Raw genomic sequence first — 15,473 nt, forward strand, 5'->3', positions numbered from 1 at the left:
GGATCAACAATTCTCATCCAAATATATTCACTACTAGATCTAGAGGGAAAAACGCTAATGCTAATGTAGAGTCTTACGAGTGCCGTCACTGTTGCTGTAGCCAGCTTTTATTAAACACGTGACTCCCACACGCCACCTGCGACTCTCAAGCGAGGGATGAACGTCCTTCTTCAAATAGATGTTTTCTTACTTGGTGTTTGTTGATGATGGTTGAGAGTAATAACTGCTACCACATGAGTCCAAACATAAGACCACAGCATGACTTGCATTACTTTCATACTCAATGAATTATTTCTGACCATTCTGACCCTTGCATGGGGACATTGCTCTGGAAGAGCCTTGTTTCTTCAGTCGTGTTTTTAATGACCAGCAGGGGTCGACTTTTAAAGTCCCGTGTTTAGAAATGTACAGGAAAACATCCCTTTGGTTCACGTGCCCTGTGACCTCAGTAAACACAGTCCTGATGAGGTTTTGACTGTTTCAGGTCTTACTGAATACAACATGATATTAAACTTAAAAATTATGCTGACAGTTACAGTGATATAGATATAAAGCAGGACAACCGTGTGACTGAAAAGTTGGTTTTAAAAAAACCAACTCAATTACATAGAAAACCCTCATGTCAAGGCTTCATAAAAGGCGATGACACTTTATTACCAACTTTTATATATAGTTTATGTCCAAGCCTCATATGTCCTTGGCTAATACAGTAAAAACCCACCCAAGAGGAGATCTATTCAGAGTAATACTGACTAATAATAATAATAATAATAATAAGCATTTTTTTTCTTATCCTCTAACCTCTCTGGGACGCCCCACGCACACTAATGAGAACTTTAATATTAAGATTATTTGTAATTATTTTAATTGCTGGAGTCGCAAATTCATTCCCACTGAGATTTTATTTACAGTGATTTTGACGCTCATTTGTACTGAGTTGTATTTAAAAAGATCCCCGGGGATGCTTAACTTTATTGACACACTGGGAGCCATCTGTCGATCTTGGCTCACAGCGAAATCTGTTGACTCTGCGCTCTGGCACTAATTCGTCTGGAAACGGGGGCACATGATAAAAGGGTTCCCTTCTCCTGGATGCTTGATAAGAGCACAGCGATGCGCGCGGAGCCTTTCACAAGCAGCTCACCCCGGGCTCGTCTGCTTTTAACTTTCTCGCAGCAGTGACGTCTAGATTGCGCGGGGGATTAAAGATTAGGGTCTGGAACACGGGCAGTCATTGCATAATTAACTCCACGCAGAGGAATCGAGTTATTCCTCAGTCACACTGGATACACTCGACAAAGTGGCACAACGTGGGGGCGTTGTGGGGACGCTGTGCACCACCGCGGCGGCTCCGCGCAGGAGTCAGAAGCTGGATGGGAAGCCGGGCGGACGTTAGGCTGTAGCTCGGGGAAACCTGACGTGAAACCATGCGTGGAAAAGGAGTTTTAGTTCGTGGGCAGCTTTAAAGGTGCGACAGTGTTTGTCTGGATTCCGGTCCTGTTCACGGAGGCAGCGATTTCACGGGAAACCGACCCTACCAGAGAGGTGACAGGCTGCTACACCCCAGCTCCGCAGCTCCTCATTAAATGATCCTGACAGTGTCTAACCTCTGACATTACCCGGACATCTACACCCGGCCTAGCCACGCGGTTGTATTTTTTTTTCTGGGTACAGTTCAGTCAACACCATCAGAAAACTGCGCTGCTGGGACTTTTTCCACTCCCAGTAACAAGGATAAAATACTTCAGTGAAGTAACAAGAAGACATTTAGTTCCACACATGGAAATTATGTGAAAAATAAAAGGCCTGGAAATGCGTCGCAAATGCTTTTATCTGCTGGGGGTAAGTTCTGCGTCTTTTTGCGCCTCCGCTTCGTCTTCTCGCCTTTGGACATTTAATTAAAACGTCCTAATAACAGCTCGGGGAAATCTGTGCTGTTATCGCTGATTGCAGTTGAGCACAGTCTTGGTGTGAAGGCTTTAACACTACCCCCCCATCCAGATGTCGGGTTTGGATATTGTCTCTGTCTCAGATTGCTATTTTAAATCAATTTTCATTAAAGGGACGAGAATCCGAGTTTGTCTGAACTAAAATGTTTTAACAAGGACAATAATCTCTCTCTCTCTCTCTTTTATGTGTAAATATATAGTTATAGCACTTTGCATCCTATGACTTTAACTAAGCGCTGAAGCTTTGCTGAAGCGTGCCGGTGCGTTTTTACTTGTAAACACTGAAACTTGAACCAGGACTTTGGGTTAAGGTGGCATGAGAAAAACGATCCCAATGGCACGATTCCATACCCTCTGAAACCGGAGCTCAAGCACTGGTGAAGAAAAGGGGCAAAAAGCGGATCTGGGACACATTTCTGAGATGAAACTGGGTGTTTTAATGCAGCAAGTGCACTCCTTTAATATCGAACAAGAAAAGCGAGCGCGGTGATGTTGAAATTTCTCCAGCCCCATAACGCTGAGATCTGATATCACTCATGCTGTGACCCCTTCGTAGCAAAATGGAGAGCGAGCTGAGGCAAGAATAGGGACATGTGATTTGTTGCACTCACTTGCTGATGTTGTAGATGCCCGAGGTGAATTATTTCATCCACCTCCTGCCCATTGTGCAAAGTGCTGCTGCACTAAGAATAGTCAAGAATCCCGTGAGCCCTTTTTTAAAATCCCCCTGCTTTCTATTCGCGTCCCCATTGTTGTGATTTAAGACCCCACACTCACAGCAGCTCGCGTACTGAATGTCTACTGAGGTCATAAAAGAACAAACACCGGACTGTGTGCAGCTTTAAGGTGCGTGGATTTCTGTGCTGGAAATGGGGCCATTTAACGGTGTGGAAAGTAAAAGTCATGCGTGCAACATTTTATACAGTTAAGGAGTGAAGTATTTGCGTAGTGGTGCCTTTGCACACTCACCTAAATCAGATTAATGTCTGCATTATTGCATTGTTTGCACTGAATTATAGATGGAGCCGATCACATTTAGATGCAAAGCTGGGTGGCTGTAACTTCTCTTAAAATCTATTTTAATATATGTCACCACTTTTAGATACCCATCTGAGTTTGAGTAGGAAGCTGTTGGCAAGCACACCTTGAACAGGATGCCATCACAGAGCGATGTCACAAATCTACTCATGTGTTTGGACTGTGAGGAGTGTAGGGAGAACCAAAGACTGTATATAAAAGATGGGATGCATATTAAAGCTTCCGCATTAGCGTTTTGGCTGAAACTATGTATTCAGGTTTTTGGAAGCACGAGTTACCATATTTGAATAAAAGTATGGAGTGCTGATTCATCAGCTAATTCTGATGTAAACATGCTTTTAAATCAGTTAATGTTAAACATTTCCATATGGGAGTCTGTGAGGATTAGAGGAACTGCACATTTGGCACCAGTTCCACTCAGTTTTTCTCCAGAGCAGGTTGTTGGTTGGGTAGAACCTACAAGCTTTCCACAGAAAATCAGCAGCCAATCAGGAGCTTCAAACCAGGTATCCTCTTACAGTTAAGGCTCTACTGAGCGCCCTTCAGCAGGTGTAAGTTTCACAATGACAGATCTTTACTAAATAATTCAAAGTGATGACATAATTATGATGTCTTTATAAGTAGAATGATAATAGCTATTTCACTGCTTTGTTTACTGTGTTTTGTCTCATTTGTGGATACTTACAAGTATCGAGAAATGGAGAGAGACCGAAGTTTGCGAAACACTGCATCACGTGAAATACAAACACGATCCAGAGATTTAAACGTTACGGTTATTGTAGTTACCTGTATGTGGCGACACCCTTATCACTGCGTGTTCTTCATAATAAAAACAATAGATTCCACATTATGCTGTGCCATTGTTCATATACACAAACAGTGTCTCCACCTGCTTTTATTTTGAATAGATTTTTATCATTCTCGTGCCAGAGCTGCCTCGTTCAGTCACGTTTGAGCGAGCAGCAGGAACGTTCGAGCAGAGTGACATTTCGCAGGTGAACCACACCTCAAACCTGCATCTGTTTTTTCCCGCTTCAGCATTTTTCCTCATGCTGGTTAATAAATCTCAGTCGAAAGCTGGTTTACGACTCTGCAGCAGATCCATGCCGGAGGACCCTTTAAAAGTGGAGACGGTTTTCAGCTGTAAATGCAGCCAAACTGATTCTCTAAATTAAAAGGAAAAGGATTAAAAACTGAATTAGAGTAAATACTGGAGGCATTGATCCGTCACTTTGTTGGCAAGAGCAACTGTGAATCATTCTGAATAGACTGTATGCCATAGCAGTAGATTGTTTTTATGTAGATACAATCTCAAATTTAAAAAAAAAAGGGCAAGAGGACTGTAAGCTGTAAAAAAGAAAGACTTTATTATGATCCGTATATGCATGAAAAGAGGCATTAAATGGCACATGGGACCCAGGAAAGTCTGGGATCAGCAGCTTTGTGCCCGTCCTCAGGCATCCATCCCGAGCGTGCCCACTTGGGAAGCCTCTTCCTCCACTGTTTTTATGCAGTGTCCTCATGTGATGTGGATCATGTGATTCAAACAAGAAGTGGAGATTTGTTTGTTTTATTTTTTTCTTTTGGGGTTTTTTTCAGTTCAGTATCTGATAGAGTAAAATAAATGCTTCTGAAACATCAGTACATCACTGGCGGTATACTCTTTCATGCATATGGTACTGAAATACTGCTTTTGGGATTTTTTCCAATATGCACCTGTCCACAGTGAACCCTGCCTCTTGTTCTGTGGCAGCTGGACTACAGGCAGGGTAGCCACCCATTTAATAGTAAAAATACTTAAAACAAGGAGGCTTTGTCATCTTTGTCATGATATAGTATCATCCTGATTCTGTATTAAGTTTATTACTTGTAAAGATGCATTTTATTGGCAAAAATAAAAAATAAAAAATTTAAACTGCAATTCCTCTAGTGACCACTTGAGGCACGGTCCAAAAGTGAGTCAGTCTCTATGGAAGTTTTCCATGTGACATCATACAGACATTGCTCAGGAGTTGTCTACCATGTTAGATGTGATATAGCCACCACTGATGGGGAAAAAGGTATATTTTTGGTTGCAAACCGGGGGCTTCTTGTTTATGATTGCTGGAGGATTGTAGTGGTTCCCTGTAGTTTGCATAGAAGATGCCAACTTGCCTGCAAAGGCGCGCTGCACACCAGTACCCAAGCTGCAAAAAGAAAACAAAAAAAGAGACAAAAGCAGCACAAACTGCAAACAGACAATGTTCAAGTTCAAAGGTCCAACTTTATTGTAAGGGAAACAGACCAGAGGTTACCAGAGGGTCACTGTCCGTCTCCAAGCCTGTGCAGATGAGTGCTGAATAATCAATTTCCCAGCAATTCCCCAAAGTCCAGCAGCAACTCATCAGCTGGTCAGGGAATACACATTTTTCCCGCTTGACTGGTGGCTGCCTTTGGCCTTTGTGGCATCATGTCTGATAATTTCAGTCACTGAAATTGACCTCGTGACTAAGTTTTGTGGTTTTGGAGACTTTTTAAAATTATGAAATAACAAATTATTATTGTTCTAATAATAACGCTTCCTGTGAGGTAAACAACAAGTCTGTGCTCCAGTTTTGGTTTTACTCGTCTGTTGCACCTGCACAGTTTATAGATGCATAAACAGCGTCCAACCCACAGTGGAAATATGGCCACTTCTGAATGCAAAAAACAAAGTGATGTTGATCCCAGATGACAAATCAAGGCTTTAAATCAGTCAGTGACTGAACCGTCTTCTGTAGCGCCCTCTGTGTGTCAAAGCTGGCATTACTTTGCATGTCTTTCTCATTAATGCCTAAGGACTACTGCTTAGTGTTCACCTTTTCCTCTTTTAGTTCCGTGTTTGTCTTTGATGTTTCTTGTGCCAGACTTATTGCCACTTCCTGTTTTATTTTGGAAAGTTTTTTATGTGTTGGTCTTCCTGTCTTTGTCTTTTTTCCCCACGTTTTATGATTGTTTTCTCCACACTTGCTTGTTTCACCTTCCTGTGTATTAGTTGGTAGTCCTGCTTCTTTTCTGCCCACTCTTATTGTTTCTTTTTTTTTTTTTTTTTTGCTTCTTGTTTACAGTGTGCAAAAATCCACCAAGCCAATCTTTTTTTTGTTTGGGATACTCATTCCTTCATCCTGAACCTGCGTCCTTTCCCTGAACTTTGGATGAACATTTCACACCAGGTGTTTGGGACTAATGACCCAAGCCTGTCCTTTACATGAACCTCAACGATTTGACGCGGTTAAATCACACATAAAACGTGGAAAACATGCACACATGACATACGAGGTGTGGGCCAGAAGCAGTGTGACATTTACACACAGGTGAGTGCGTACGGTAAAGGCCACTTAAGAGTGTTTCTAAACTCTTTCAAGACCAAATATAATTTTCTAGAGAAATTAACAGAAGCTAAAACGGTTCATATGCATTCATGGCAAAAGATGACTTTTTGCTGCCCTGTATTTCTAGCGAGTCATTAGAATTTCTTCTCCAGTTAAAGAAATTAATCATGAAACTGTGATGTTACAGAAAACAAAGTTTAAACTCTGAGTATTTCTTTCATTTTGATTTGAAAAAATCCTGCTGTTTACATCGTGTGTCAGTTTGTAATTAAATGGAAGGAGGTGGATGGTCGGTCTCTGCACCCTGATACCTGCCCAGGACTCACTGAGCATGAAACAGACACAGCAAGCGACCCAGAAAAACCTTCCGTGAAATCTGGGCCGCTCTAGCATTTTATATGATGTGACTTCATACAGTGTGAATGCTTGACGCTGCTGTGACCAGCAGGTATGAATGTGCTTTTGATACAGGAAAAAAAGTGAGGATTTTTGATGAATTTAAAGCACCCTTTCCTCCATTTTTCTCTCTGAAGACGGGTGAAATGTTTAACGTTTCAGGTGCTGTATTATTAATGGGGATGTTTTATTTACGGAGGAAATGAAGCATTGGCTTCACAGGTAATTGTAGCCAGCCTCTTGGATCCGCAGGGATCAGCCTGTATGCTCAAGGACAGCTGGGCGGAGATGTAACAGAGTTTGGGGTCACTCTGAGAGGCTGAACAAAATCAAAACTAATGATATTTTACAGTTTGTGTCTCTTCCGCCGCGTGTAGAAGGGTGCTGACAGATGCTGTGAATTCAGCAGTGAATCAGCTGTTAGATGTCACTGGTGCAGAACTATTTTTTTTTCTTGTTGTGTCGCCAGCCTTCATTATTTGGATGCTTTCCAGTCGAGTCACTGGTCCAGGACGAAGGGATTTCAGTTGTGTTTGGATGAAATATTAATCCAACCACTGAATTCCACTGTGCTGGCATTTAACAAAGCCATAAATACAGGTTCTCCTGTTCTCCGTCCCGGAATAGAGCAGATGTTATCTAATGCTGTTATCAACTGTCGTCTCTTGAGACCCAGAGTCTGTAGTTTTAAAGAAAAATCTGCATTATTCAGTGTTTTCACCTCCTGCATAGCTGAAAAAAGGCTGATAGTAGCGCGATCCAGTAACAGAAAGACTTTAAATTTAGCATCAAAAGTCTTTAAGAAGTCATTTCTTCGTATCAGTGAACACAAGATTAGTGGGCTATGAGTGCAGATGATGAAATGCTCCAAATTTTGGGGGCATTTGCAGCTGTTAATTTATGCATCATCCACTCGAGGGACAGAAGGCAGTTACTGATTTTTAAAACAATACACAAATACCATAAAGGTCTTCCACACTGATATGATTTTGTTTTAAAAAGACCACCTGCTCTCATTCCTAATGCATCGAATACAGCTGCTTTCCTCCAGGCTTCTGGCTCTTGTGTTCAGGCAGTTGTAAGACACAATAAAATGTTCATAAAGGAACCCACGTTTAGGGTGAACTCACACAAGCTAATGATACACAAGCATGTTTGATCCCTAAAGTCCAGTTGTTTTTTCTGATTGGATCTAATGACAAGTCTTAAGGAACTTGTTACATACAATCCTGTAAAAAAGTGTTTTTCTCCTTCCTGATTTCTTAGATTGTTGCATATTTGTCACCTTATATATTTCAAATCATCACACAAATCTCAATATTAGACACAAATAACCCAATTTAATACAAACCTACCACACCTGTGTGAAAGAACAGCTGCTTCCTAAACATAATAACTGCTCGTCTCAGTTTTGGCAAGAACTCCAATCAAGCATGTGCGATAACTGGCAATGAGACTTTCACAGCACTGTGGAGGAATTTTGGCTCCCTCTTCTTTGGAGAATTCTTTTAATTAAGCCACATTGGAGGGTTTTCCAGCATGAGCCATACCAGAGCATCTTGATCTGATTTTTAAGACTTTTGACCAGGCTACTCTAAAACCTTCACTATTTCGAGTCATTCAGAGTGCTCAAAGAGTGGATCACTGTTCTGTTACATATCGAAGTCCTGAAGCAGCAAACAGCTCCAGGCCATCACACTTCCACCACCATGTTTGACCGTTGGTATGATCTTCTTGTTAGTTTTACGCCAATGCAACAGAATTGAAAGTTCAGCCTTTGTCTCGTCAGTCCAAAGAGTATTTTCCTAAAACTGTGTGAGGGCTCTCACTGTGGTTCACTGGAGTACCTTAGAAATGGCTTTGCAACCCTTTACGGACTGACAGATATCAGTGATGTTGTTTCTCAGCTGTTTCTTTAGATCATCGTATGATGTGCCGCACTTTTGTCGGGCAGCTTCTGTTTAAGTGGTTTCTTGATTCAACAGGTCTGGCAGTAATCAGGCCTGTGTGTGGCTCATGAAATGAAACTCAACCTCCAAAAAAAAAATGCAGTTAATCATACAGTGAGCGACGAATCAAGAATTATCTTTTTTTTCCTTTACACTGGACCAGCTCTGTTTGTGTAGCTTCTTTCCCTTTAAAACAGACTCGTTATGTTAAAACTGCATTTGTATTTAGTCTAAAATTTAAAATTTGAGGTAAAAACTTTTTCCCAGCTCTGTTAAGATTACTTCTTTTAACTGTTAGTAATACTTCATATTACAGAATCACCTGCTGAGAACGGCAACTTTTTTGTGCTTTTGTTGAACTTTGGCACAAAAGTTTGCACACTTTGGTTATCCTGACCGAACTGACATCACCTCGCTGCATATCGAGTTCATATTGGTAGCATCTCCACTATATAACCAGCAGCAAGCTTATCAATTTCCTTGGAGTGAAGCTAGCCGGATGCTGGTACCGCGGGTCTTTCATTCTTTGCATCCTCCTCCTCAGCACTGGAGCTGCTGTGCTGAGTGTCTGTCCTTGATCAGATGTGAAGAAGAGCTCTTTGCAGCTGACAGACACTTATTATCACCCAGGCACAATTTGCATTTCACTGCAATGTCGTTTTACTTTTCATCCACAAAAGCTTTCAGAGTGATGCGAGTGCTTCTGTGACGTAAAGGCTGTCCTTTCACTGACATTAGCACGCAGCTACCTGCTGAGGAAAAGGACACAAATATACGTTTTCGCTTTTGTTTTGTTTTGTTGGACCAAAAAGACAGTGGAAGTGTGGGAAATATATTTCCACATTTCTTATGTGAACTATGTGGTTCCAGCCAGCCTTTAAACACTGAATCATTGTTGGCTGACCGTTTGTTGTTACTTGGCCGCCTGCTTGACGTCCTCCCAAGACTTTATAGCAACGGAAAACTTGATCATGAGAAATGTTAAAGTCATCTTTTTTTTTTATCAGAAAAGAAAATCTAGGATGAGTAAGAAACCCCAAAAACAAATATATCAAAAGCTCATACTCACAGTGTCTTGCTGTCATTGGAGGACTGATAAAAATAGTCTTTGTACACGGAGTGAACTTTGTGTGGATGTTTTCACTGATTATGCTGCTCTCTTGGATTTGCTTTACAGTGACTCTATTTGTGTCTTACTTCAGTCCAGGTTCATAGTTGGTTCAAACTTTTTACCAGTAATTTAATTGAATTCAGTTTTATTTACACAGTGTCAAATCACAGCAACAGTCGCCTCAAGGCACTTTATATTGTAAGGTCGACCCTACAATAATACATACAGAGAAAAACCCAACAATCATATGACCGCCTATGAGCAAGACCTTTGGCGACAGTGGGAAGAAAAAACTCTTTTAACAGGAAGAAACCTCCGGCAGAACCAGGCACAGGGAGGGGCGGGGCCATCTGCTGTGATTGGTTGGGGTAGCAACCAGCAGTATGTTTCTGCCTACATCGGGAAAAGGATGGCTAACGGCTTGGCTCGACAGAGATGGTTAAAATCTTAAATCACATTTTAAACTTAAAATTGGGTTTAGAACTTCTCACTCCTGTTGCAAGCTAGTAAAACTAGGCTAGTCTACACTTTCTCAGGGAGGCAGACCTCCGGACCTGAGTTTGTGGGAAGGTGCAGAGCTTCATATCACGAAACTACGAAATCTGTTTCACTCGGGCCTGATGTCCACATCCACACCCGTCTTTATAAAAAAGTACTACACCAGCTGATATTACAGAGTATTATGTGGCCTTAATGGTAACAAAGTCGACTTGGATGTGGCAGAACAGGATTGCCAGATGTGTTGTGATGTTGATGTTTGTCAGATGAGATAAGACGCCGTTAGCTCGTGCTGCTCGTTGTTGATGCTGGGAGTGGAGAGGGCATTGAGTCAAAGCCCTCCGTCTAAGTGTTGCATCCTTTGAATTTTTATGGAAGGTTCTTAACATAGCAGTCACTCCGAAGGCTATCAGAGGCAAGGCGGTCATGCCATGTCTCCCAAGTTACATCACAATTCGCCAAAGCATGCCCAATAAAATCTTCTCAATCACGAATAAAGTTGTATGTTTAATGTGTGCGTGTCAGACTGAAAGAGCAGGACGTATTTGATTGACCTCTGTGACTTTCCTCTGTTTGCAGGTGTGCGCCATCATGAGCCTCCTGCCATCAGCCTCGTTAGCAGATCTGACATGTGAAGCTCTGCTCATGCTGTCGGGGAACGTCTCGTGTAAGTTCTGGACAAACATCAGCTGGATTTTTATTACAGCAGCACGGCTACAGCAGCTGTTACAAGCTTTTAAAAGGCGCTCATTTCCCAGTACTGTCCAGCCAGTTTGTTCTAGCTGCCCCACTGTTAGTACACTTGAGATTGAATTGATTTTCAGTCTTTTCCATTTCATGGCCATAACCACTAAATGTCAAACCCTCATCCTCAGTCACAACTTCCCCCCTTGTGGATATTAGAAAACCGTTATTTTCCTACTATTCCGTTTCCTCGCAGACCTCTGCAGCACACCCAGAGGACTCACACAAGCACGCACAAATGCACAGGAATGATGTTCTTGTTATTTGCCCCAGGATACAGTCATAAAATCATTCCAGGTAGCTCTTAACAGAGTAATGATAACGCTCTGTTATCATGCTGTCACCCTGCTCAGCTGAACCGATTTCATTTGCTTCATAATTCATCAGAAATTATCTGCAAAGGAAATTAAATTATTATTTTTAATTATCTTTATTTGTTTTGGTAAATCTGTTAAGACGTTATTTAAATAAAAATGTTCATGACTCATTATCTGATGTCAACAGTCCAAAACCCAAAAATATCCAGTTTATTAAGCTATAAAATTATTAAACCAATAAAAGATCGCATTCTTAACTGGAATTATATGGGTTTCTTTTAATGGGGGCAAACCACAGAAACAGAAATAGTAATGAGAAGAATTTCTCATTAAGTCGACTCTGTTCCCTGTAGAAACAGTGTTTTTTTGTTTGTTTAAAAAAATGTGTTAACATAACATGACTACACAGTTACTTTCTGTCTTATGCTTCTGCTATTTATGAACTATGGATTTTGGCAAGCTGTCGCTCCAATCTTGGCCAATGGAGACATGTGTTACATTTTTAGTCCCAGGCCTCGAGATTCAACTCAGTGGCATGCAAAACTTGCGTCACATCCATATGTCACATGTCGCATTTATATTTAGTTAAATGCAATAAAATTTAGTTTGGATATGATAGTTACGTTCATGCAAATCTTTTTTTAATTGCAAGCATCGACTCTTTGGTTGCAGAAACAGGAGTTTTGCCTGTTGATTATCTAATTTTCAGTTCACGGGTGACAGACACAGGTGAAATCAAATGGGCCCAAGCAGTAAATCATATGTTAACCTGTTCAAATTTCCTATTTTCCATATGCAAAGAAAGAGAAGTAAATTCTGACACCAGCCTGAGAGGTTAATGTGTGATTTTATGTAAGTAAGCAAGAATACACTCAACTACTAAGCAGCTACACTCTATTACACTCTAATAATACTTACATCACAGCTTCACATCTGGAAAACTGGTACATTTTGTTTTTAAACTTCACCTTCCAAAGTCTTCCAAAGTCCCACTCGACCCTCTGGGCCCTGCGTTTGACATCCCTGATCGAAACAAAAGTACTGGGACATATTTCTGAACCTTTAAATTCACCTGTTTTCTGTCCCAAGGGTGCATAAAATCCCCAACAAAGCCATCTGCCTTTATTTGTGAAAGAATCTGTGAAATTACACCACGGCGTAATGGACAGAAATCTTGAAGCTGTGATCAGATGACACCCAAATCCACTTTTAGCTTTTCTGGTCGACCCGCCGTGTTTGAGAAATGCAGAGTATGACCCAAAGAGCACCATCCACACAGTCAAGCATGGAGGTGGAAACGTTATGCTTTGGGGCTGTCATTCTGTTAAGGGTATGGAACGACTTCAACACGTCGAGAGGGCCGTGTACCGTAAAATCCTGGATGAGAACCTTCCCTCATCCAGAATCATAAAGGTCGGAAAATGGGTTTTCCAGCAAGACAATATCACCAAGGCAACAAAGGGGCAGCTAAAGAAGTCATACAGTGGCCTAGCCAAGTCATATCATGCAAATCTATTTATAACTTTTATATAATATGTGTGTTTTTTCAGGATTTCATTCAGGATTCATCATTAAAATAAAACTAACAAAAAATTAGAACTTGTTCATTCAGCCGGGGATCAGCAGGAGATTATTATTTCCCTCACAGTACGTCAGCCTGTAACCTTTAAACGGTTAAAGCTACCCTGCTTTTAAAAATGTAAAACAAAATCCTTTTATGCATTTGAACAAATGACCAGTGGCAGCTTTTATGCACTTTTCATATTTTACTTTGTTTCATTCATTTTCTTGCCACACGTGGGTGTGAAAAGTGGTTTGGAAACCTCAAATGAAAGCATTAAAATTAAGTGTCACCTTTCCCCCTGCAGAACGTCCTTATCTCCGGATCCTTCTTATCTAATTCCTCTTGAGTTATTACAGAAGTAATAGTCTGACCCTCGGGGCATGTCTGGATTCATATTTGCTGCTACCGTCCCCTTATTGCTGGAGGAAAGGTCTGTCATCAGTGTTTACCGTTGCCCTTTCGTGCTCACCCTTTGTAGCTGTTAAGCTGAATCTAATGAGATTTTCATTGCCTCTTCTAAACTGAGCAAACAATGATTGAGGTTATTGATGAAGCTGTTTCTCTCTGGGTTGCAGTGCAGTCCCTGGCCGCCACCTGGAACCAAACCCTGAGTAACGCCACAAGCCAGTGGAGCGGTGAGTTGAGACGCGTGTGAAACCGATTCCCCGCACACTTACTGCAGAGCTGAGTTGTTGTTAGATACCCCGCAAGGGGAAAGCAAGTTTGATTGGAACTCAGATTATAAAGGACTAACATCAAAGAGGAAAACAATGCTGGAAATAGACGTGGCGTAGTGCCACAGGAGACGACGTTCAGCTCGGCAAAGCACAGGAGTAATCATTAAATCCTGTGTACACAAACAGCTCATTCTGATACCATATTTGTTGCCAGGATCTTTGGAGCATTATCTGGATTTCATGACATCTATATGCGGTTATGAAACATGACGGGAATGCGTGCACGTCCGTGTCTGACGCTTTTCTGTCCCCGCGCTTCAGGCTCAGGAATCTACTGTGAAACCTCCATCGATGGGATCGGCACCTGCTGGCCCAGGAGCAGCGCGGGGCAGCTGGTGGCGCGACCCTGTCCTGAGATGTTTTACGGCGTCCGGTACAACACCACCAGTAAGTCAATAAGCTGTCACCTCCTGCCCGCCTGCCTGCAGAAAAAAGCAAACCCAGACACAACTGATTCAAAACATGATTTAATACGATCCCTGCACCCTGCTTCGCCCTACCCCCACACTCAACGTCCCCTTGGGCAAACCCTGTTTGCGTAATTGTTTATACAGAAATTAGCATGAGCATACAAATTAGCAAAAGACGCAGAAAAGAGAAAAAAAAAGTGTACACAAGTGCAGATAACACACCATGAAGTGTCAAAGCTCAAAACAAAACATAACGAGGCGAGGCGAGGCGAGCACCCGCTGTGAAAAATGATGCTTTTGTATGAGGACTCAAATGATTCCAAAAAAAAGAAACGCAGAGAGAAAATCTAAAGATAAATCACCGCTGTCTGAGACGCTTAAGCCTATTAACTCTCCGGGACTCTCGACAATTGATTGTGTTGTTTCTTTTTTTTTTTCATCTTGGAAAATTAATAAAACGCTAAAAAATGAAACTACAATTTACTTTGTGGCCCATTTGCATATAAACTATTGTTATAATTTAAAAGGCTTTTTGACAGTAGCAAGAGAGACAGGCGGGATTAAATAAAAAAGGAGGGGTTCAAACAATGGAAACATCGAGGAACAGGAGAAAAATTAGTCTTCATATATTTCCACAAAAAAACCGAAGCCTGGCTCCTAGAAGTGACTTTATTTATGTGTCTAAATCAGATAGAAGAGGTGGCTCATGTTTCTGCCAAACTATTCTTCAGCTCATCCTTAAAAAAGTTTCTTCTAAGGTCAAACTCTAAGTGCAGATAAAACACTGTTTGCCCTTAACTTATGAGTTAGGAGGTTGTTTATGTTGTGGCCCTTTGGGAGCTGTCAGTCAAACTCGCACCACTCAGAGGAATGGAGCCCTCGCAGCATTCCTAATGTATCTTCAAAGATTTTTTTCAGCAATTTAAGGGTACAGAGCCCTTATTTAAACAGTGAAGCCTCAAAAATGTGAAGCTAGGCTTCAGCAACAATCAGAGACTAAGATCGTGAAACCGTTTAGTTATTTTCCCTGCAGGATCATTTTTTTCCCAGATAGTGTGAGAATACTTGCTATTATCTTCTTAAAACTCAATGTTGCATGTTTAAAATTGCTAATTTTCTGCTACAAAAAACCACAAACCACAAGTATATTCAGCTTTCTGTCATAAATGACAAAGAAAAATGTGTACGTGCGCTGCATTTGTACTTGTTTTGAAGTTGTGACTTGTTTTCTCAGAGACCCTTTCGCCACTAACTTCAGCCATAATCACTTGTTTTTAACACTTTATTGGATATTTTATCACCGCAGTGAAGGCATTTCTAGTGCAAACAAGGTCACAGTGTTTTCAGCTTGACCAAAGACCCTTTAGCATTCACACATATTGAAAGCTTGCAAAGCATTTTGCAGTGAAA

The 15,473-nt window shown here is 41.3% G+C and overlaps 1 protein-coding gene across 1 annotated transcript in view; it reads left to right on the plus strand.

Moving 5' to 3' along the window:
* The first annotated feature begins 1,114 nt into the window (after positions 1-1,114).
* LOC113028026 (corticotropin-releasing factor receptor 1-like) overlaps positions 1,115-15,473 on the plus strand; it is a 96,949-nt gene continuing 82,590 nt past the window's right edge. Inside the window, exons 1-4 of the mRNA XM_026177958.1 lie at positions 1,115-1,842; positions 10,871-10,958; positions 13,492-13,551; positions 13,915-14,040. Coding sequence (XP_026033743.1) covers positions 1,813-1,842; positions 10,871-10,958; positions 13,492-13,551; positions 13,915-14,040 — 304 coding nt within the window. The 5' untranslated portion in view covers positions 1,115-1,812. The remainder of the gene's footprint in view (positions 1,843-10,870; positions 10,959-13,491; positions 13,552-13,914; positions 14,041-15,473) is intronic.

Source organism: Astatotilapia calliptera, chromosome 8, assembly GCF_900246225.1.
Source record: "Astatotilapia calliptera chromosome 8, fAstCal1.2, whole genome shotgun sequence".
NCBI lineage: Eukaryota > Metazoa > Chordata > Actinopteri > Cichliformes > Cichlidae > Astatotilapia > Astatotilapia calliptera.